At 42.2% G+C, this 25,304-nt stretch overlaps 1 protein-coding gene across 1 annotated transcript in view; it reads right to left on the bottom strand.

Moving 5' to 3' along the window:
- Positions 1–5,021: 5,021 nt before the first annotated feature.
- Positions 5,022–25,304, bottom strand: part of HTR2A (5-hydroxytryptamine receptor 2A) — a 60,092-nt gene continuing 39,809 nt past the window's right edge. The window contains exon 3 of the mRNA XM_068984680.1: positions 5,022–5,821. Within this exon, the coding sequence (XP_068840781.1) occupies positions 5,022–5,821 (800 nt within the window). The remainder of the gene's footprint in view (positions 5,822–25,304) is intronic.

Genomic DNA, 25,304 nt, shown 5'->3' on the forward strand with positions numbered 1-25,304 from the left:
GCAGTTTCTCACGTCTGTCTGAAATGCAATACCCTGGGCTGCAGTCCTCATTTTGCCTCAAGTAAAACTTAATATACTACTCTCATACTATGCCAATTGTTTTCAACAACTGGGGAAAATAGCCATTAAGAGAAAGCTTAGTAATGTTACACTGTCCTCAGTTTAGAATGACATCGTTAAAGTCACAGATGTTTCTTTCAAAATCATCCTTGTTACTGTGGATTAGAGCACAGCGTTAAGTTATAAAACTTTATATAAGTTACGAAGTGTCTGAAGGCACGTGTTTTTCTGTGGATCATTTGAGTGATACCGGGAGGATGTTTCTTGCCCTCAGATTTCTTCCTGCCTCCTCTCTCTGTTGTTTAAAATTGTTGCCTTTGGTTTCTCCTCCTGGTGGGCAGCTGGAGGGGTCTGTGAGAGACAGTGAGTTATCAGCTGGAGTTGCTTATTTGTTGTTTGCAACCCTATGGACTGTAGCCCGCCAGGCTCCTCTGTCTAAGGGATTTCCCAGGCAAGAAAACCGGAGTGGGTTTTCATTTTCTCCTCCAGGGGATCTTCCTGACCCAGGGATCAAACCCGCATCTCCTGCATTGGCAGGTGGATTCCTTAACCACCAAGCCACCTGCGAAGCCTGAATTACTTGTTAGAATTATTTACTAGCGCTCCAGAAAAGGGAAGAAACAAGAGGGAATGGTGCATAACATAAATAAGTTTTGATGTAAATAGAAGAAAACCAGTGAAGGGAATTCTACACTGTGGTAAGAACAAAACAGAAACAAATAGTTGTCAAAAAATGAGAAGCATTCAGAGAAAGGCTAGTAGAAGCTGTTGAATAATAATGTTGCTTAGCCCCTAGTTTTGTCTAGAATTTGCTCTGTTGGCTAATAATGTATAGAGGCTTTTTTTTTCTCTTTAATAACAACACATCTACAACATTTATATAGTGTTTCATAGGTTATCAAGCAGAGCCATAGCCATGACCTCATTTAAGCAATGGGGTTAGCTAGCCAAGACAAGTACTAGTAGTTCCATTTTAGAGACAACGAAATCAAGGCACAGGGAATGACCTGTCCAGGTTCAAATAATCAGTGCAGAGAGAGATAAGATGGGAACTCGCATCTTTTGGTTCTAAGCCCAGTGTTCTTTCTCCTACACCAAATTGAGCAGGGACAGAGTTTCTGCTTCAGAGTCAGATGACCCAGGCTTGCACTCATCACTTTTGTTGCCAACTGTGTGACCTCAAGGCATGTTACTAACCTCTCTGAATCTCAGTTTCTCCGTCTGTGAAAAAGACGGAATAATAATACATACCTGTAGGCTTGTGATGATTCCATCAAGTGAAGCAAGCAAAGCAAACAACTTACTGCCTGACACAAGACAGGTTCTCAATACATGGAGCTGGAAATACCTGGAAAAGATCCTTGTTATCCCTACTCCCCTTTCCCCTACATTCAGAGGTGAAATGATGAATCAGAGCAACTTTCCTGTTTATTCAATGATATTGCATCTCGACTTTAAATAATTCTTGAAACTAGCTTGTGTGAAAATGTGTGTGTGTGTGTATGTACCGATGAATGTCTTTGGGTACACCTGTATATGTGTACTCACAGGCAGGTGTACCCACAGGTGGGACCAGATATGGTGATGAAACATGGAGCATTTGTCTGCTACAGATAACTAGAAACTGGACCGTCACCATAAATCTAACTCAACTGGGAGGGTCCTAGCTCTTGTGACTGAGCTCCAGAAGCAATGGCTTTGTACTCTCAAAATACCTGGACGGTACCTGGAGCTCCCAGCCTGATCACTTGGGAGGTTTCAGGCAATTCTCTTTAGCAGACACAGCGATAGACTCACAAAACTGCCTTTATTTTTGAGTATACTTTATTTACAATTATTTATTCTTTCTCAAAATCGATTTAGCCTTGATTAAAATCATAACATAAAATAATCTTCACTCTATGTGTTCCATATGGCACAGAATAATTTAGCACTTTATAAATATGTTTCAATGATGCACAAGTGGAGAAAGCACCCTTTGCAAAAGCAGTTACAATAACTTAGTTCAATTTTTCTATGGTAGCACTTTAAAAAATGACCATGAGATGGTGCTGTGCCCAAGTAGATTAAGCATGTTTTAAACAGATTTCTCTAACTATGACACTTAATTCTTTTCTTTAAATGTGGAACAATTTACCATTCAACTTAGAGTAAAATAAGATTGGTCACTCTACTTTAATATTGACTAGGAATGAGTCTTTTAATCACAGATCCATAAATAAGTCAAGGACTGTTTCACTGGAGTAAGAGGTATGTTAAAAAGCCTTAAGTGGGAATTGTCTGGTGGTCCAATGGTTAGGATTCCTGTGCTTTTGCTGCCAAGGGCGTGGGTCCAATTCCTGTTCTGGGAGCTAAGATCCTGCAAGCTGTGTGATGGCCCCCCCCCCCAAAAAAAAAACCCCAAACACCCACAAAACTTAGTAATCTGAAAGTCCCCAGACTTAACAAAGAACCCCAAATTACCATTTTATTTAGGCTCAATCAAGTATGTAAAAGGAACATTGCTTTCATCACCCTCATAGAATTGTGTTAGTCTTCCCACAAAATTAGGTCAACTTCCAGTTTATTTAAAGAGCTGACACCTCTGTTACATTTTAATCTGCTTTGACAGCAATGGAAGATCATAGAAACGTTAGAACATGAAATTCACATTTAAATTGACGTCATACAAACATGCACACATGTGTATATACTAAATGTTTTCAGTAATGACTCTTGCTTTCCTCCATATAAATATATAAATATTGAATAAAGTGCATGGGAACACGTCTGTACAAGTATACAGATACATGTTGGTCTATATACACTTGAAGAGATAATCATGGAGAGAAAAACAGACACATTTGTAATATATATGTAGTCAAAAGACATATCAGGCAGTATTTATGTTCATTCTGACCAAGATTGAGTATATGGGTGTGGAATCTGTAGCCTTTACTATATAATGAGATGGGCAGAGTTATAAACTAAGGCAAAATACATTAGAGCAGAGACTTTTTAACCTTTGTATCAGTTAGTATGGTATAATCATTAAAATAGTTCAGTTCAAATGGAGCCTAGATATTAGCAGCTTACCATAAATTCTAGCTTTGAAAAAGACACCTTTCAATGTACTTAAAAGGACATAATTATTAATAAGACAGCCCTAAATACATTTCCAAATTACACAATGATATTTCCCACATTCTTTAGGTTTCAAATAGTTTTTTTCCAAATGTCATAGAGCAGAAAACTATTTTTGACTCATACAGAGGCTTCAGTATGGTATTAACATATCTAACATCTATTCCAATAAGAAACTACAGTTTAACTTAGAGTAATGTAACATCAAGGTGAATTAACTGCTGTTCATCTCTGTCTCTTTAGCAAACTTTCCTACAAAATATTACATTACCACTTTTTTAGGGGTAGAGAGTCCAGCGTCAGTGAGTAATAAATGAGCTTGTTTTTAGGAAAGTGGAACAAAAATTTCGCTCAGTATTTGGTAGTCAGAGTTGGGGTCAAGGTTGAAGTGCGTATTCCTAAATTAATTTGCAGATTTTGACCTTCAGTGGTATTTTTTCCCTCCTTATTTGGTGGGTATTCATGGGCAAATGGTCAGGAAACTGACAAGATGATCCTCAGAGTGGAAACAAACCTGTTTCTGAGCCAGATGAGAAGGAAATAAATTGAACTGGTTCTCTAAATGTCTGTTAATTACTATTTTTGATAAGAACCATTGTAATTAGGTTATTTTTCTTTAAAGGCAAAGATCTTGTTTTAATTATTTTATAACTTTATACCTAGGGCATTTTTTCACACGTAGTGTACACTCAATCACCCATTGTGAATCCAAAACTGAGCAGTTTTAGTAAATAACATACATTGATCTGAAAGCATTGGATGCCAACAGGAGGATCACTGCATTTTACAGAGTTGTCCCAAGACTCCATGGACTGGCATGCTGCAGTCCATGGAGTCACAAAGAGTCGGACATGACTGGGCAACTGAACAAGACCCTACTGCAGTCAGTAGCCAAACAACCTGAGTTCGTTCCTCAATCCTGACAGTTACATCAATACTGCTTTACTGCTCAGAGGAGCGCATGCGCAATGCAATCATTAAAGGGCAAGATACCAAACACTTCTACTGTGCTGTTTAAGAGAAGCAATTTCTAGAAACGTATCTGGTAATGTTTGATTATCCTTTTGATATGTTTACCTAGTAGAGCAAACACTAAACAAGACCACATTGGAAATTCAGAATAAAGCCTAAGGAGTAGAAGAGAAAGCAGCAATAGTTACTAAATAACATTTAAAATCTTGTTCACTTCTGAGAAGAATTAACTTGAAGTGCAGCAAATGCCAGCAGCTCTGTGAATATTTCAAAATGGCATCTATGAAAAAGCAGGAATGAAAAAGTTGTCAAGTGTTTCTTTTAAGTATCATAGCAATACAGATTTCATAACACTGTCCTTAGTGTCTTTTTGTCATTGTCATTCAAAATATGTATCATGGCAAGTTTTACAGAGAATTTTTCTTTATGTAAGAGGCCATTATATGTAACCAATATTTCACTGTTTAGAGCTATTTTTATTTACAGCAAAAGGTACCCAACTCATGCCATCAATTGACATCATAGCAGCGAGGTTTCCACTTGAAAATAGAAGATAATTTAGATTTATTTATGGCCTCATTGTAATTATACAATAAAAGCTAATTACTTTAAAGACACATCATTTACAATGTTAAAAATAATATCGTAAAGCTCACAGCTGAAATGCTGTCAGAATATTTTTGAAGTGCACGTTTTGTGGCATTGAACCCTGCTTTTCATTGACAGAATAAAATGAGGCGTATAGATATTACTGTTGGTTCCACTAGACTGGCCTAATTTTCTCCAGTCTCCCAGTGTTTTTCCCCTCCCAGAGAGGGAAAACGGACTCCGGGTTGCCCTCCACGGTTGCTAAGGCAACCAGCCCATCAGACACAGCTAACCTTTTCGTTCACTGTGTTGCTACTGTCTGCAGGAGCATCTTCAGAATGCTCTTTTCCTAGAGCAACCATAGTGCAGTCATTATCTGTCGTCTTGCCATCTTTCTTCGAATTCGTTTTCGGTCCCATTTGGAGTTGACTGGACTTGTAGGCCAAGGCTGGGATAGTGTTCACTAAAATTAACTGCAATGGTTTTTTATTTTCCTTGTACTGACACTGAATATACCTGGAAAAGGCCGACCTATAGGTCTTATTGAACAGTGTATACACCAGTGGGTTGACTGCTGAGGAGAGGTAACCGATCCAAACGAACACGTTGAGCAGGGCTTCGATGACGTCCCTGTTGCAGGACTCTTTGCAGATGACAGCCATTATGTTGGTGATGAAGAAGGGGCACCACATCACCACAAACAGGAAGAAGACGATGCCCAGCACCTTGCAAGCCTTCTGCTCGTTGCTGATGGACTGCATAGTTCTCCGGCCGTGCGAGCATGGCTCCCTGTGGATGGACCGCTGGAAGAGCTTTTCCGAAGACAGGGAGCTCTGAGGCAGGAAGCTGAAAGAAGCTAATTTGGTCCGTGTTCCAGGATCACTCACACACAAAGTGGCTTCTTTCTGGAGTGACTTTATGGTGAGAAAGTAGGTGATCACCATGATGGTTAAGGGAATGAAAAAGGCCACGAAAGAGCCAATCAGGACAAAGTTCTCATCCGCCAGTAAGCAACTCCCTTCCTTAAAGACTTTGGAATCGTCCTGGAGCCCAAAGACTGGTATTGGCATGGATATACCTGGAGATGGATGGAAAATGAGCCACGATTATTAAGGAAGTGAGTATATGAAGACAAGAGCATTACCACATAATGGTGGCTGTTAGAACAATTTTATATCAGCGTTGTTTAAAAGCTTAACATATACTTTCAAGAGAATTAAAATTCCCTTGGACTTACTTATCTGTTTCATTAAGTATACATTATATAGTTCCTTATATTTATATTGTCCTACATAGACAATCCTTTACTTATAAAGAAATAGCAATAAACTTTTCTTATGCTATGGTTTTCTGATTATAACATTATACTTATTGATTGAAGAAGAAACAGACTGAGACAAAGATATTTACTGAAGAAGAAACAGACCAAGAAAAAAAAAAGACCAATGATGCCACCACTCAGAGATAATCATCGTTAACAAATTGATGATGTTTATTTTAGATACACATACACACACTGTGCACACACATTTAAAAACAAACTCAGATTCTACTTCATGTATAATTCTATAACTCTGTTTTTCACTTTATGCATCATGAGCATGAGTTATACAAATAACTTCATAAAATTAAAAACAATGTATTTCTTTCTAGAAAATTAGGAAAATGAAAAAAAAGTAACAAGGTACGAATAATAACATGTATTCTCGCCAGTCAGGGGCACCCATAATTTGCTTTTTCCGTAGTTTTAGTTTTCCATTTACACGCATATGTAAATATATATATATGTGTGTGTGTGTGTGTGTGTGTGTGCAGGCAATATTTTATGTATAGCTTTAAATCTCATTTAATGTTAAATCATAAAACTGCATCTATTTTTAATCATTTTTGAAAAATATGATTTTATAATGTGAATTTAAAGTAACTCTAACCTGTTTTGATTCTTTTTTAAAAAAAAGATTTTTATTATGGAAAACTTCTGACATATATAAACACCACAACAGAAAATCCAGCACAATGAGCCTATCACCCGGTTTCAACAATGATCAGTTGGAGGCCAATCTTGTTTCACCCATATCCCCACCTGCTGCAACCCTCCCATGTTATTTTGAAACAAATCCAAGACATCCTATCATTCAATCTGTAAATATTTTAGTGTGTGTTTATAAAATCCATGCACTCTTAAAAATCCTGATATTATCATGATACCATTCCCATTCCTACATAGAAATTTAAATATTTCTCTCTAATATTATTAAATACAGAGTTGGTATCCACATTCCTAATGTCCTATAAAAGTTATTATATATTTTTTATAATAATTTTGTAAGTAAAGCATTCAGAAGGGTGGATTACAAACAAATTAGCAGCCACAGGCTTTTCTTATGGACACATATAAGTTTTGGGGACAGGATGAGCCAAATATATGGGAATTTGGGTCCACGGTCAAGTTGCCTTTTCACTCACATTTGGGGAGCTTTTAGAGTTGTTAGGCTCAGGCAGAGGAAGGCACAGAGGGAATAAAGGCAACAGCTGGCCTCTAATCCAACTAGGTCCGTCTAGCCAAGGCTATGGTTTTCCCAGTGGCCATGTATGGATGTGAGAGTTGGACTGTAAAGAAAGCTGAGCGCTGAAGAACTGATGCTTTTGAACTGTGGTGTTGGAGAAGACTCTTGAGAGTCCCTTGGACTGCAAGGAGATCCAACCAGTCCATCCTAAAGGAGATCAGTCCTGAATATTCATTGGTAGGACTGATTTTGAAGCTGAAACTCCAGTACTTTGGCCACCTGATGTGAAGTGTTGAGTCATTTGAAAAGACCTGGATGCTGGGAAAGATTGAGGGCAGGGGGAGAAGGGGATGACAGAGGATGAGCTGGTTGGATGGCATCACCGACTCAATGGAAATGGGTTTGGGTGGACTCTGGGAGTTGATGATGGACAGGGAGGGCTGGCGTGCTGCGGTTCATGGGGTCAGTAAGAGTCGGACACTATTGAGTGACTGAACTGAACTGAACTGAAAGTGGTCACAAACCAGCCAACAACAGTTTCATTCCCATGCCAGGAGCTACTGCTTGCTTGACTCTTGCTATCTGCGGAAAACTTCCGTTGAGCTCATCTCCATCCAACCAGGGATCGGACTGTCCTAACCTCATGTCACCTCACACTGGCCATCCTTGCAAGGAGGGTACATCAGCTTGAGTTATTGTAATGCTGGATGCAAATCTTCCTCGGTGACATTGGCCATTATGGTCACAGGCTGAACGGGCAGTATCTGTCACTTGTCTGTGCAAGGCCATCCCAGGATTCTTGGAAGGTGGAGATAAATGACATCAGAACTACTCTTAAGGACACTCGGTGTGCTTGATGACTCTTCATTTCCTTCATTCCTCTCTGTACCTGGCCTGTTTCTGGGAACATGCTGTGGGCCAAGAAGAGATGAAAGAAATGTGGTTCCAACAGGAACATCCTCTGAGATTTTGGATACATACCAGTTTTGCTTATCCTTCAACAGACTTTTTTAGAAAAAAATACTTATTTTTAATTGGAGGATAACTGCTTTACAATATTGTCTTGGTCTCTGCCATATATCAGCGTATATCAGCCATAGGTATACATATGTCCCCTCCCTCCTGAACCTCCGTCCCACCTCCCACCCCATCGTACCCCTCCAGATCGCTACAGCACCGGCTTGAGCTCTCTGTGTCATACAGCAAATCCCCACTGGCAGCCTATTTTACGCGTGGTAATGTATGTGTTTCCATGCTACTCTCTCAGTTCGTGCCACCCTCTTTCCCTCACTGTGCCCACAAGTCTGTTCTCTATGTCTGTGTCTCCATTGCTCCCCTGCAAGTTGAGATGTGGTTTCTAAGAAGAGTGTTTTGTTTTTCTAGGTGTTTGCACTAACCGTAGAAGGTGTTTCCTGTGTTAATCTACATGACCTTTGTTAGTGTGGTTGTTCACTACTTAGAATGGAGGCAACCAACATGCTTCCATGGATGTGGTGAGGATAAAATGAACCAAAGATGCAGAGTACCTAGGGCAGTGTTCAGTGCAGAGCAGATGTTCTGCCAATGGGATGTAAACACAAGAGCAGCCTTTTCCCAGGATTATTCAGATTAAATACATTCACTTGATTTTCCCCTAATTTTGTCATATTTTGCTTTGCTTGTATATTCTGGACATTAATGTATGAAAAAGTGAAAGCTGCTCAGTAGTGTCCGACTCTTTGTGACCTGTTGGACTATACAGTCCATGGAGTTCTCCAGGCTAGAATACTGGAGTGGGTAGCCTTTCCCTTCTCCAGGGGATCTCCCCAACTCAGGGGTTGAACCCAGGTCTCCAGCATTGCAGGCAGATTCTTTCCCAGCTGAGCCACCAGGGAAGCCCAAGACTACTGGAGAGGGTAACCTATCCCTTTTCCAGCAGATCTTCCCGACCCAGGAATCGAACCAGGGTCTTCTGCATTGTAGGTGGATTCTTTACCAACTGAGCTACCAGGGAAGCCCACTTTAATGTATAATAGATCTTAAATCAAAAGAAATTAAAAAGACTTTTGGCTATTGGCTCTATAGTTAATAAATAATGATGTAATTATTATCTTCTGCCAGGGTGACGAAGGGGCTCAATCAATTTTAATTTTGTCCAGCTAGAACTGTTGATTGCTTCTCTAATGTGATGAATTACAGCCATTACGATTTGTCATGATACACAGAAACAAAATACCAGCCATCCAAAAAACGTGTATGATTTTGTTATTCAACTCTTGGCTGTGCATTTTCCTGATTAATACAGAGGAAGTTACCACCTTGAGAGCCTCTTGCCCTATTTGTTTGTGACCTGGTAATTTATATAAGTGGCAGTTCTCAATTAACCAGAATATAGGATTGCTTAAGAGACCAAATTCATCAATCATTTTCAATCATTTGGAATTCAAATGTGTGTCCTTGTTTGGGGAGAAGACATTTTATCTCTCTCTCTCTCTCTCTCATACACACACCCTCTTTTGGCCCAACTTTTGTGGTCAGGGAGGGAGAGGAATGATCACGGAAGCCGAGAGTCCTCCATTAGGTCTGGGGTGAAGAGCTACTGTGAAGTGGGTGGGGCAAGAGGCACAGGAAGGTCCTCGACTTGGGGGACCTTGGTTAGGAGGGACAGAATGAAGTGCTTGGGTCTTTAATGGCCATTCCTCTTTGAATGTAACAAAAACACCTTGAATGCTCTCATATACCGTTCTTTTCAGTGCCTCACTCAGAGTAGATGGTAAATAGGGGTTTAGGGAGAGACTAACTATACAGTTAAAGTAATAGTCTGTAAAAGAGGGGGAGGAATTTTACGTCAAAGAAGCAGAACACTCAGAGAGACTTTGTGGACACAATAAGCAATTCAAAAACGCTCCTACCAGGAGAGACAGAGATGCTGGCAGACAGCCGAGACTGTGGTCGGAGCCATCTACAGTGCTTTAATTTTCTGGTTGCTTTGTTTGATAATAACTGCTTTTGAAGACCTGAGATCTCCTCTCACTTGAAATTTCTGCACATAAAGCATTTTCCTTTATGAACAGACAGACAGCAGTGTGAGCTACTCTGCATCTTAATATATTTTTCTGAGGAGTGGAAAACAGCAAACGAAATTCAGTATCAGTATCAGATCCTCCTTGCACATTGCGTCTTTCTTTTTATTAAGACTAAGACAATGAAGTGAATAGGAACCTTAGACACCCAGGAACATGAAGGCTTCGGTTGGTGATCTTTCTTTTAGGGTAACCCTGTTTAGAATTTGCATATAAAGTTTGCCCCTCTGGTTAACATCTTACCACAGTCAGGGTGAATGGCCTTAACTCTGCAGCACTGACTGTGAAAAGCAAACTTTATTCTCAGTCCTAGATTTTTACACTTTAATATCTTGGGACTGAAGGTATTTCTGAGACAGTGTTTCTTTGTGAAAGAAGAAGCAGAGATTCTCTGATAGGGAGCCAGTGGGAATCCCCAGGACCTCAAAGACCAAATTTTGCTTCATAGGTTTCTTTCTCCTGAAACTACTACTCTTCCTTTGCATTTTAATACATGAGGTTTTTTTTTTTTTTTTAAGTAATAGGAATGGATTTATTAGCAGTTTAAGAGAAAGCACCATGCATGGTAACTGCAGGCTACTCATCATACCGTAGTGAGAGATAGGTTGAATATATAGGCCAACTTGGGCTGGGACTTACCATCCTTCTAGTACAGAGCTTCTAATATAGCTCTGAGTCTGCCCAAGAGTTGCTGAATTCCTTATAAATCGGTGGTCTGCTAACGAGGCAGCTGTGCATAACAGGGAAAGCCAGATATGCATGTCAGTTACCCAGGAAATTGTATGTTTCTTCTTAGATAAATTCTGAATTTCTCAGTTTTTCCCTAAATAATCTTATTTATTTATTTATTTTTGGCTGTGCTTGGTCTTAACTGCTGCTTGGGCTTTCTCTAGTTGCAACGTGCAGGGGCTGCTCTCTAGTCGCAGTACGCAAGTGCATTGCGATCGCTTCTCTTGCCATCGGTGGAGCGCAGGCTCTGAGGCTCCCGGGCTTCCGTAGTTGCACGTGGACTCAGTAACTGTGGCTCCTGGGCTCTAGAGCACAAGTTCAATGGTTGGGGCACGTGAGCTTAGTTGCTCTACAGCACGTAGGATCCTCACAGGTCAGGGATCGAACCCATGTCTCCTGCGCTGGCAGGCAGATTCCTTGCCATTGAGCCACCAGAGAAAGTGAAAGTGAAGTCGCTCAGCCGTGTCCGACTCTGCGACCCCATGGACTGTAGCCTACCAGGCTCCTCTGTCCATGGGGTTTTCTAGGCAATAGTACTGGAGTGGATTGCCATTTCCTTCGCCAGGGGATCTTCCCGACCCAGGGATCGAACCCAGGTCTCCTGCATTGTAGACAGACGCTTTACCGTCTGAGCCACCAGGGAAGTCCTGAGCCAGCAGGGAAGCCCGCTGCATATCTCTATTAATAAACTGTAGCTTTTCAAAGTAGTTTTACAGTGTTTCATTTACTCTGAATTGATTTTATTTTTACAAAATTGTAAAAAATGTTATCCACACTGCCCTATAGGCAGACAAACATTTCACTTTATAGAAAAACAGGTTTAGCAAGCTTAGGTCATTTGTTTAGAATCACACAGCAATTTAGGGGCAAAATCAAGACCCGTCTTAGGTTTTTCAGTTCTTATGGTTGATTTTTTTTTTTACCTGCTTATTTGTTCCTTTTATGGTAGTTATAACAGTCTGTGACTTTATCAGAGGTCCTTAACATTGGTTGTAGGAGCACGGTGATAGCCCTAAAATTTGCAAAAGTTATGTCTATGTACATTGTTTTAGAGAAGATAGAGCCTTCCTCAGATTATCAGAAACGTTCTTGCTCCCAAGGCTGTTAATAACCCCTGAATTATATCAGTGCCCTACCTACAGAACACACACGCACACACACGCACACACGCACAATCCCCAATGGTCCTCTGTACTCTGATGCTTTCTTTTTCATTCTTTACTCTCAAAGTTGAAACTTTCCCTAGTGAGACATTATCTTTGAGGCCAGACATTTTAAAACTGACATCCTTATAATCCACACCTAGTTTCTTTTTTATATTGCAGTTATTCTCAACCTTGCGTGCATATTAATATTACCCTGGGAGCTTTTGAAAATTTCATCGCCTGGGCTCCATTCCCAGAAGTTCTGACGTTAGCACTTTGAACAATACTAATGCTCAGGTCCTGCCGGGATAGTATTAGCAAAACAAAAGAACACAGCTGATCTTAATCTGCAACCGGTGTCAAGAACCCATGATGTATAGGATTAAAAGTGCAGTAAAAAGTGTGGATTGTGAAATAAAACCAAATCAAGTAAAATTTAACAATTCTGCCCTTTGCCTTCATTAAATAAATCTATTAATTTTCCAACCGACTCAGGCCAACTTCCTGCTGCAAACAGCAAGGCAACGCAGAGAATTGATGGAGAGTAGTAGTTAATTGGGGGAGAAAAGTGTTGAGTGAGGTTATTATGTGAAGCCCCAAATCTTTGTTGCAATTCTTCAACTATTATGACTAAATGTCCGAAAAGCCTTTCAAGCCTGTATTCTGCCCCAGTCCATCTACGATTCTTGGAAGGAATGCTCCAAGTCTGCCTGCGGTCCATGCAGCTGTGCACTCACCGCCCAAGCTGGTGCCCTTGGTTCCCTGCCCTTGCTTCCGAGAAAGGTGACCTCCTGCTCTTCTGACCCTCATTCCTTTTCCATTGTGTTTGTAGCCCAGAAGTTGTGCTTTTTTAAATTTAATTTTTATTTTATGCTGGTGTACAGTTGATTCAGGGCTTCCCAGGTGGTTCAGTGGTCAAGTATCTTCCTGCCAATGCAAGAGACGTGGGTACGATCCCTGCGTTGGGAAGATCCCCTGGAGCTGGAAATGGCAACCCACTGCAGTATTCTTACCTGGGAAGAAATCCCATGGACAGAGGAGCCTGGTGCGCTACAGTTCATCTGGTTGCAAAGAGTCAGACACAACTGGGCAACTAAACAGCCACAACATAGTAACTAAGTGTACAGCTAAAGGGCTTTGGTTCTGCATATTCATATATCCATTCGTTTTCAGATTCTCTTCCTGTGTAGGTTACTGCAGAATATGGAGTAGGGTCCCTGTGCTGTACAAGGGGTCCTTATTGATTATCTGTTCTATATAATAGTGTATATATAGTAGTGTATATATGTTAATCCCAAACTCTTGATTTACCCCCCACCCTCACCCTCAATGAAGTTGTGCTTTTAACATGACCATCTTGCACTGAAAGGTCAAGGGACTGCATTTTGACTTGTTGAAGGTGTGTTTTCAGCCATGGACAGGACACCTGGAAGTCCATCCAGGTGCCTCATCCCAGGCGGATCAGTGTCTATCCACCACCTTCATCACCTGACCATATGTCATGAAGCCCAGATAGAATCTGAATGATATGATGGAATTAAAAAAAAATGATCAGAGTCTCATTTTCTTGTTGGAATACAACAGAGATACTTTTCAAATTCTTTCATTCAACTTGTCATCTGTATTGATAACAAGTGGACATCACACTATCCATCAACGGAAAAATGTCCTTTTCTAGACCATATATTTAGCCATGTGCTCAAGAGCAAAGGTTTATTTACAGAATTTCATCTCTGCCCAACATACATTTTCGAAGAACTATATCTTTTCTTCCATGTGTTTAAAAAGGGATAGAGTTTTGGGGTGATTCCTTCTGAAAGCCTGAAGAATGAATTTCACATGTGACAACTCATTTCAGGGCCTCTGGGCTTAGAAGGCATGTGCAGAAACAGTGTCCCTAATGCTTGAGTCCGCGCTATAAGATCTCTGTGATCTGGTCTTAATGTCATTATTCACCTTTCTCAATTCTGACACAGCCATGTGGTGTTTTCTGTCTTCTTTATGTCATATCTTGAACTGTTCAGGAGGGTATTACATATGGCTTGAAAAAGCAAGAGAGTTCCAGAAAAAATCTATTTCTACTTTATTGACTATGCCAAAGCCTTTGACTGTGTGGATCACAATAAACTGTGGAAAATTCTGAAAGAGAGAGGAATACCAGACCGCCTGACCAGCCTCTTGAGAAACCTGTATGCAGGTCAGGAAGCAACAGTTAGAACTGGACATGGAACAACAGACTGGTTCCAAATAGGAAAAGGAGTACGTCAAGGCTGTATATTGTCACCGTGCTTATTTAACTTATATGCAGAGAACATCATGAGAAACGCTGGGCTGGAAGAAACACAAGCTAGAATCAAGATTGCTGGGAGAAATATCAATAACCTCAGATATGCAGATGACACCACCCTTATGGCAGAAACTGAAGAGGAATTAAACAACCTCTTGATGAAAGTGAAAGAGGAGAGTCAAAAAGTTGGCTCAACATTCAGAAAACTAAGATCATGGCATCTGGTCCCATCACTTCATGGGAAATAGATGGGGAAACAGTGGAAACAGTGTCAGACTTTATTTTTTGGGGCTCCAAAATCACTGCAGATGGTGACTGCAGCCATGAAATTAAAAGACGCTTACTCCTTGGAAGAAAAGTTATTACCAACCTAGATAGCATATTAAAAAGCAGAGATATTACTTTGCCAACGAAGGTCCGTCTAGTCAAGGCTATGGTTTTTCCAGTGGTCATGTATGGATGTGAGAGTTGGACTGTGAAGAAAGCTGAGCACCGAAGAATTAATGCTTTTGAACTCTGGTGCTGGAGAAGACTCTTGCAAGTCCTTGGACTGCAAAGAGATCCAACCAGTCCATTCTAAAGGAGACCAGTCCTGGGTGTTCATTGGAAGGAATGATGCTGAAGCTGAAACTCCAATACTTTGGCCACCTCACGCGAAGAGTTGACTCATTGGAAAAGACTCTGATGCTGGGAGGGATTGGGGGCAGGAGGAGAAGGGGATGACAGAGGATGAGATGGCTGGATGGCATCACCCACTCGATGCACATGAGTTTGGGTGAACTCCGGGAGTTGGTGATGGACAGGGAGGCCTGGCGTGCTGCGATTCGTGGGGTCGCAAAGAGTCGGACACGACTGAGTGACTGCAATGAACTGAACTGAACTGAACTGACTCTTCAGCTGGTGGATCTGTCTGCTCCCAGCTGTGTCTTCTGCCAGTGGTGTACTTGGGGCATGGCAGTGTCCTGCTTCTGGAGCAAGGGTCCCATTCTGTGTACCTGCAGCACCTCGGAGGGTTACCTATTAATCCAAGCTCAACTTGTGGAAACACAGAAGTGCATAGCAGGAGAGACTCCTGAGGGCACAGGCCTTGGAAAGAAGCACATTGTAGGAGAGAAATACTGAGAATATCTGGGGATGCAGGACAGAGAGGAATGTGGTATCTAAAGCACGTTGGTTTGTTCGTAAAAGCCTTGAGCACCTCAGGGGAAGGAAGATGCCCTGTACGCAGAATCTGGAAGGTACAGTCTCACTTCTCCATTTTGCCCCAGATCAGTTCCAATGCCACTCTCTCCCCTGAAATGCTCTGCCAGCTCCTGGGGGGCTCCAGAATTTCTCTGTGGCAAGGACCTGGGGTGGCAGCTGGCTGGGTGTGTGGAGCAAGGCAACTTGTCTTGTGGCTACATTTGTTTTCACTTTGACTGTATGATGATTTGGGGGTGATCTGGGGGCTATAGATGGAAACCATGTTCCCAGACCATAGTCTACATTTCTTTTAAGACATATCTCATGACATCACTTAAGACACCCCTGGTATGAAGCCTTCCCCTAATTGTTTTTCTCTAAAATAAGAGCCTTTTTCCTTTATAGACCTTTATGTGAGTGTGCGTGCTCAGTTGCTTCAGCTGCGTCTGAATCTTTGCTATCCCATGGACTGTAACCCACCAGGCTACTCTGTCCATGGGATTCTCCAGGCAAGAACACTGGAGTGGGCTGCTGTGCCCTCCTCCAGGGGATCTTCCCATCCCAGGGACCAGACCCAGGTCTCTGCATCTCCTGCATTGCTATAGACCTTCATCACCTCCATAAATCATTTATATTGAGCTCACCCACCCTGCTAATGCCTTAGAATTTTTCTCTAGAATTGCCATTTCAACCATGAGATGATAATCTCATTATGATAATCGGTTATGTGACATCGCTTATTTTACTTATTGCAGGTTCCTCCAGCAGCTAATGCAGCGCTGCTCATCCTTGGGTCTGGGCAAATGCTTGTGGGGCTGATTGAATGAATGAGTGGAAAGAGGAGAAAAGATGAGGAATTACAAAGGTAAATTATAATAATAATTCTTATAGACATAACTTGAATTTACTGGATTATTTCATAATGTTATCCTTCATTTTTGCCAGAGAAACACAATAAATGAGCTTACCAGTTAGCCACCTAGGGCAGAGAGAGGGAAATCAGATAATTATGGGGTCGTTAACTTGTATACCTTCTGAGAAAACTACATAGAGGATTAACCAGCACATGAGCTGACCATCTGAACAGCTATGATCACAGGGAAAAGAAGCTGTGAAATGCAGTGTCTGAGGGAGAATCAGGAGACCTGGGTTTCTTCCTGTCTGTTCTGATTCATTACCTAGATCTAGGGCTGTTGTTTTTATCAAAGTTCTCCTTCAGGTAAATTACACAGGTACATATGAGGAAACTAGAGCACAAGATGGTGCGGAAAACACAGAACAAGGCATCACAAGACACAGGTTTGCATCCCGACTGTCAGTCACTAGCTGGGTGACCTCAGACTGCTTAATTGTGACGCCTCTCTCTGTAAGGTGGAGATAAGAAAAAGAGGCCTTCCCTAACTTACCTATAGGGCCTTGGTGAGAAAACAAGGTCCTGTGTCTGAATTATCTTGTAAACTTTTCAGATAGCAGTTATTATAATGTCCTTGACATTATGCTTGAGTATGCCAAGCTTGACTCATTATTCTCTGAGTATACCACAGAAGACCTTTGAGAACCTTTGTGAAGCCTAAGATCTTGTGGGGAAAACAAAATAGACACAGGTGATTTAGAAAGACGGCAGTGCAATATTTAAAATGGATAACCCACAAAGTCCTACTGTACAGCACATGGAACTCTACTCAATGTTATGTGGCAGCCTGGATGGGGGAAACCTTTCCCTTCTCCAGGGGATCTTCCCAACCCAGGGATCAAACCCAGGTCTCCCGCATTGCAGGTGGATTCTTTACCAACTGAGCCACAGGGGAAGCCCAAGAATACTGGGGTGGGTGACCAATCCTTTCTCCAGTGGATCTTCCTGACCCAGGAATCGAACTGGGGTCTCCTGCATTGCAGGCGGATTCTTTGCCAAATGAGCTATCCGGGAAGCCTTTAGAAAGACAGCAGTGCAATATTTAAAACGGATAACCCACAAAGTCCTACAGTATAGCACACTGAACTCTACTCAATGGTATGTGGCAGCCTGGATGGGAGGGGCGTTTGGGTGAGAATGGATACATGTATCTGTATGACAGAGTTCCTTTGCTATCTACTTGAAACTATCACAGTATTGTTATTTGGCTATGTGTATGCACTCAGCTGTGTCCGACTCTACAACTCCATGAACCGTAGCCTGCCAGGCTCCTCTGTCCGTGGAATTTTCCAGGCAAGAATACTTGAGGTTAATTTGGCTATAATCCAATTAAAATAAAAAGTTAAAAAAATAAAATTAAATAAATAAATAAGAAAATAGCAGTGTAGGATGGAATGAGACCAAGAGGAGAAGCAGGTGATGTGGATAAACACTCCTCCGTAATATCAGAATGTGAGGGTCATTGCAGGATAGTGTCTCTGGGAAAGAGTTGTGTAGGAGGCTATGTGGTTAAGCTGGGTTTCGTGGGTGAACAGACTCTGCACAGGGGTCAAGTCCAAAGGTAGAGGGGCAGGTATCCTATTGCTGAACACACAGGGCTGTAGTACACCTGCCAGGGAGCACTGGCCAGGGCTGAGTTCAGTTGTGTTTGGCATGCAACTGTGAACTCAGGAGCAAGGGCACGTGCCTGCCAGCGACAAGAAGCAGTTCCTCTCTCTGTGATAGCAACCTATTTTAGTCATTCATCCAGTGATCAAATATTAATTGAACATACAGAGAATTAGGTACTTTAGGAACTGACAGGAAGAAGGTGGTTACGTCTATAATCACTACGATTCAAGACTTTTGCCTGTCATTCACGAACTCATCAATCCAAATCAAGACTAGGGAGAAAGAGCATACAGAGGTATAAGCAGAAAATCTAGGTTTAGCCCTGGCATCAAATTGTTAAAATGCAGGTAAGGTAAATCTTGATATTTTTTTAAGGCAGGTATAATGCAGGATGGTGGGCTTCCCACGTAGATCAGTGGTAAAGAATCCGCCTGCCAACGCAGGAAATGCAGGTTTGATCCCTGGGTCGGGAAGATTCCCTGGAGAAGGAAATGGCAACCCCCCTCCAATATTCTTGCCTGGAAAATCCCATGGACAGAGGAGTCTGGTGGGCTATAGTCCATGGGGTCACAAAAGAGTCAGACACCACTTTGCTACTTAACAACAACAATGCAGGATGGCAGTTCTCAAGTATTTCGGTCTCAAGACTCTTCCACGCATTGAAGAATTATCAGGGACTCCAAAGAGGTTTTGTTTCTGTGGGTTATATCTATAAATACTTGTTGTGTTAGAAAAGAAAGCTGAGACCACTTACAATAATAATTTACCAATCCATTTAAAAACAAAACTAATAACCCATTACGTATTAACATAAATAACATTTTTATGAAAAATAATTATGTTTTCCAGAATGAAACAGTGAGAAGAATGGCTCTGTTTTGCAGTTTTGGAAATTTCTTTTATGTCTGACTTAATGGACGACAGCTGGATTCTCACACATGCTTCTTCTTCAGCCTGTTACATCACATGCCACGTATCCTCTGGAAAATTCCACTGCACCCCCATAAAACAATGAAAGGGAAAAGAGAAAATGACACCTTATTTCCCCCAACTTTATCAAGATATATGACATATACCACTGTGTAAGTTTAAGGTATATAATATGATGGTTTGATACACATACACTTTGCAAAATGTTTGCCACAATAAGGTTGGTTAACATATCCTTTATCTCATCAAATTACCATTCTGTTGTTGGTACAGTGAGAACACTAAAGCGCTGTGCTCTTAGTAACTTTCAAATATACAATATGGTATTGTTAGCTACAGTCACCATGCTGTACCTTAGGTCCCCAGAACTTATTCATCTTATAACTGGAAGTTTGAATTCTTATTTCCCCCAACCCTCAGTCCCTGGCAACCATCATTCTGATCTGTTTGTAACAGTTCAGTTTTTAAGCTTCTACATACAAGTGGGATCATACAGCATTTGTCTTTCTCTGCCAGACATTCACTTAGCATAATGCCTTCCAGGTCCATCCATGTTGCCACAGAAGGCAGGATTTCATCCTTTTTAATGGCTGAGCGATATTCCCTCTTTATCTATACACACCGCATTTTCTTATCCATTCATCAGTGGACCCTTCCATATCTTGGCTATTGTGAATAACGCTGCAAACAATGTTGGGGAGGTGGTATAGACATCTCTTCAGGACAGTGATCTCGTTTCCTTTGGATATGATGATAACAATGTTGATGACGATGATGATGTTGGTGATAATAATAGTATTAGCTTGCTAGACTTCCTGAAAGTGTCCCAGACATCCCTGGAATCCACACTGAAAACCACTGATGGAGAAGAAAAAGCCACCAGCTTCAACTCAGAAAACTCAAGTTTGGATCCCCTGTGACCTTAAGCAAACCACTTAATCCATCTGAGCTTTTTCTCCCATAAAATGGGGGATTGTTTAATAGTATCCCTATTAAAGAATTCTCATGAGGACTATAAATGAGAATTTCTCTACTGTTGGCATAGTAAATATTAGGTCTTAACTTGTTAAGTCTTATTCTGTCTAGCAGACAGAAATAACAGAGAAAAATCTTCAACAGCCTTTCTTAATGTGCAGAGTCCTTCATTCTATGTGAAAATCTCTGCTGTGGCTGAAACCACCAAAGTTTCATTGCAGACCTGCCTGGTATGATGAGGAAACTTCTATTTTCCTTGTCCACTGAGTATCAGAGCTTCCTGCTTCATCAATGTCACGTCTCTACCAGGGACTCAATTCTGCTGCCACTGGGAACCTGACACCTCAGCTACCTCCATGCTGGCAAAGACATTCTGTTTTCTTTTACTTTGCTCTTTTCCATATCACAGTTTTGACAAATGCTGCTCTTTGGAGGAACCTCGGCCATGAGCCAATGTCTGACCAGCAAGGAAGGCTGGGAATTTGAGTTCTGCCTCTTGGGAATGTCTCCAAATACAGAAAGGTTTGTTGGAAGACATGGCCAGCTATGACTATGCCAGATACCCATCTCACCAGACCTAGCTATGCTACGATTTGCAGCTGTTATCACTGGGCTAGGGGCAGGGAAATGCCTTTTTCAAAGATGACAGACAGTGCTGGAATTCTCGGCCTTTTGCTACTTTCCTCTTCTTCCTGCGATTGTCCTCTTTGTCATCCCTGCAGTCAGCACATGCTCAAATATTTAATACATAGATCAGTCTGGAAATTACATACTAATAGGTGTGAACTTGAATGCGTAGGGCACTGGTGTAGTCATATAACTGAGTTCTGTGTTGGAGTATAAGAAGATGGCAGAGTAGTGCCTGGTAAGCTGAACAGTGTCTAAGGACAATCAGGTTCAATTAAGAAAAAAACACATTGTGCAAGCCAAACAAAACATCTGTATGCCAGACCAATTTTTCATTATTCAATTAGCTTGGCATTGGTTTGGAGCTTTAAAAAGTTTTTTTTTTTTTTTTGCATTGTGTATTCGCCCTGCCCCCATAGCTGCTGGTGTAAATAAACTGCATCTCCTGTTGGTAGAAAAAAAAAAAAAAAATTAAAGTGCTTTTAAGTGGATTCTTCTTTACTCACATCTCTTATAGGTTTCTCATCTTGCCATGTTCTTGGGGTCATTGTCCCTGTACTGATAAACTGACATTGTTTCTACCAGAAGGCTCAAACACTTTTTAATTTGGTTCTTAAGTCCTGTGATCAAGCAGGGTCTTTCTCAGCATGGGTGGCAGACACACTCCCCTTGGACACAGATCAATGCAATAGCCACACAGATAGGTAAACTCTTGTTCTGACAGTGTCCCTGGAGGAGGGGGACATGGAAAGTCACCAACCAGTGACCCCCTTTTCTAACTTAAGCTACCCTTCTGTATCTCCCTCCTGTCTTAGCCACTCTCTCCTTGAACTGCTAGGTTTGTAGAACTTGGTAGCTTCCCACTCTTTTATCAAAAACTCATCAGAGAAGATTCCCTGGACGAGGAAATGACAATCCACTTCAGTATTCTTGCCTGGGAAATCCCAAGGACAGAGTAGCCTGGTGGGCTATGGTCCACAGCGTCACAAAGAGTTAGACATGACTGAAGTGACTGAGCACGCACGCACGCACTGGTTGGCCAAGACCTCTAAACTTCCCATCCAGTTTAAGGAAGCCTGAGATGAAGAACTTTGGGTTTTGATTTCTCCCAGACTGTATTTTCAGTGAGTGATAATAAAATTGCTACTCAGTAAGATTTCATTTATTCTAACTTCTAAAAAGTTATGTTGTTGTTCAATCGCTAAGTTGTGTCCAACTCTTTGCAACCCCATGGACTACAACATGCCAGGCTTCTGTATCCTTCTGCTGCTGCTAAGTCGCTTCAGTCGTGTCCGACTCTGTGCAACCCCAGAGATGGCAGCCCACCAGGCTCCCCCGTCCCTGGGATTCTCCAGGCAAGAACACTGGAGTGGCTTGCCACTTCCTTCTCCAATGCATGAAAGTGAGAAGTGAAAGTGAAGTCGCTCAGTCGTGTCTGACTCTTCACAACCCCATGGACTGCAGCCTACCAGGCTCCTCTGTCCATGGGATTTTCCAGGCAAGAGTACTGGAGTGGGGTGCCATTGCCTTCTTTGTTCCCTGTCTTTCACTATCTCCCAAAGTTTGCTCAATCTCATGTCCATTGTGTTGAAGATGCCATCCAACCATCTCATCCTCTGTCGCCCCCTTCTCCTCCTGCCTTCAGTCGTTCCCAGCATCAGAGTCTTTTCCAATGAATCAGCTCTTTGCATCAGGTAACCAAAGTATTGGAGCTTCAGCTTCAGCATCAGTCCTTCTAGTGAATATTCAGGGGTTGATTTCCCTTAGGATTGACTGGTTTGATCCCCTTGCTGTCCAAGGGATTCTTAAGAGTCCACACCACAATTTGAAAGCATCAGTTCTTTGGCACTAAGCTGTCTTTATGGTCCAAGAAGTTAATTTGCCAGTTATTTGTTAAAATTGAAACTCTTAGAATAACTCAGACCAGAAGAACACTCTCATATAGATAACTTCTATACCTTGGAAACAGGGACTTCTGAAAAATTCCTCAGTTGTCCTCTTAGGTTTGGGCTTCTTTAATAGCTCAGTTGGTAAAGAATCTGCCTGTGATGCAGGAGACCCCGGTTTGATTCCTGGGTCAGGAAGATCCCTTGGAGAACAGAAAGGCTACCCATTCTAGTATTCTGGCCTGGAGAATTCCACGGATAGTCCATGGGGGTAGTAAAGAGTCGAGTAAGACTGAATGACTTTCATTTTCACTTTTCCACTTAGTTTTTAAGGGTAGGATGGTTTTAGACTAAGGGGGAGAGAGACCCTCCCTTTACAACCTTTTAGGCATGTTGAGTAGTGGTGGATACGGCCAAGTAAACTGTGAACTTCTTGATTATACGCTCACTGCTTTTCTAAACTTTGTGACAGTATCAGAGACATGGTTTAACTAATTCCAGCCCACTAAAGTTTTGCACTGAAACATTTTGTGGGGGACAGAATAATGATGCCCTGAAATACTCACATCTAACTTCTGGAACCTGAATACGTTGTTTCACAGCGAAAGGGAGTTAAGATTGCAGGTGAGCATTAAGGATGCCAGTCAGCTGACCTTCAGCCAGGGCGAGAATCCCGGTTCATTCAGGTGGCCTCACTGTAATCACAGGAGACTTTAAAGTGGAAGAGAGAGGGGGAGGGTCAGATCAGAGCGACCAGGTCTTTGAAGAAGGCAGCCATTGGCCTCTAGAAGCTGGAAGGGGCGAGGTGATACTTTGTCCCTGAGCTGCCTGAAGGAATGTGGCCCTGCTGATGCCTTAACTCCGTCCGGTAAGGCCTATTTTAGACTTCTACCTGAAACTGGAAGTAATACATTCATGTGTTTCTTAAAAAATCTGACCAAACTGTTGCTCAGTTGTGACAATTGTTACTGCAGCCCCAGCAAAGGATACACATTGCTTGGAGCGGTTCCTGCTCAGACACTTGGGTATTGCTGTACTCGGCACATTCGGGGAGACGGTCGGGGGCGGGGGCGCCGCAGAGCTCTCCAGGTCATGAGCACAGCCGTGGCTTGCGCACAGCCCTCCCTGCCCTCACTGTTTCAATGGCATTGCTTTTGTGCGTCTGAAGTGGGATTCACCTGATGAATCCTTCAACACTTCATGAGTTTTGATGCTTATCTAGGCTCCTGGGTTAATTTTTAAACTCTCCTGTGAGGAAGCAAACTATTCCAGAATATGAAAAGCGGCATTGCTTTTCACCTTTATTTATGCTATGAAAGTGCCATTCACAGCTGTGGTCATGTTGGGGGTGGGGGGAAATAAATAGGCGGGAGGCTGGGCTTGGGAAGCAGTGCCTTCCGTCCTTGGTCCTTCCTCTTCCTCAGACAAGCCATGGATGTGATGGATTTTGTTCTCTCATAAACAGTGACAACAACTTTGTCAAGTTCCTCCAATCCTTTTGATCTTTGAATTGAAAGTGTGGGTTTAATTTAGGGGAAAACTAGTATTTTAAGTTGTGCTATTAACGATGTCAAATTATCCCAATATGAACACGTTACATATGTTTTTAACTAGTTGTCTTATTATTTTCTCATAACACTGTAAGACTTTTTAATTTTTTTATGAAGTTCTTGAGGATTCTTATGTTACCGCCTTTTTTTTTTTTTTGCCATATCCATCTGCGTGGTTGCTGCTGTTCCTTTGTAAGCTGTGTTACCTCTGAATTATTGAGTAAAGGTTGGGGGACGCATTCCCTTTATCGAATTGCTTCTCATAGGCCTAAGTATCTTTTGTTTGAGTTTGTGCCGCAGCTTATGGAGACACCAGGAGAAGGGGTTACACAGCTCACGCCCTAGCGCATATGCCTCCTGGTGATTTTGGTTGGGAAGGAAGAAGGACTTTAGTGCAGACAATCTCTAGCATTAAAGTGTGCGCCCAAAGTTCCTGTTTGTCCATAACCTGCCTGGATGGCTCTATGAGCACCTGCGTGGGCTGCTGATGTAGCCCTCCCCTGGCCCTCGGGCTGGGAGGAGCAGGAGGAGAGAGAGCTCAGGGACCAACTGACAGCTCCCCTGCTTCCCCCATGCTCTCGTTCAATGTTCTCGACCTTGCGGCACGTTAAAAACATCTCAGAGCTTTAAGATACTAACACCTGGGCCGAGCCCACCCGCTGACTTTGAGCCCTAGGTGAGGCCCGGGACAGAAGATTTTAAAACCCCACAGGTGATTCTCATGTGCTGTGGAGGCCAAGCTCTGCAGCCCCAGCCCTGGCTGGCCTGAACAAGCCCACTGGCTGGAGAAGGTGCCGGCGGAGGTTGCGGTTTCTTTGCTTTGCCTGGTCACCAGGGAAGCAGCCTCTGCCAAGGGTGGTGGGGAGACCCTAAGGGGGCCCTCCACCCCGTCTGTGGCTCTCACTGCTTTCCTGTCTAGATCACGTGTCTCCCATGCGTGGACCTGATAACCTGTTTTCCTAGAGGTTTGCTGTAGCTTTTATGCTAGTCCTCAGAGTCATTAATAACCTTCTTCTGCTAGGCTGGGAAGAGATAGTCTCCAGTTCCATAGGGTCTGCCTTTGTAACAGCGCCCTGAGGCTCTTCTTTACTTTTACATCTGGAAGAATAAAGGGGAGCCAGCCTGAGAGACTAAGCTAGACGGGTTGTGGTCATCAG

This window comes from Capricornis sumatraensis, chromosome 12 (genome assembly GCF_032405125.1).
Source record: "Capricornis sumatraensis isolate serow.1 chromosome 12, serow.2, whole genome shotgun sequence".
Lineage (NCBI taxonomy): Eukaryota > Metazoa > Chordata > Mammalia > Artiodactyla > Bovidae > Capricornis > Capricornis sumatraensis.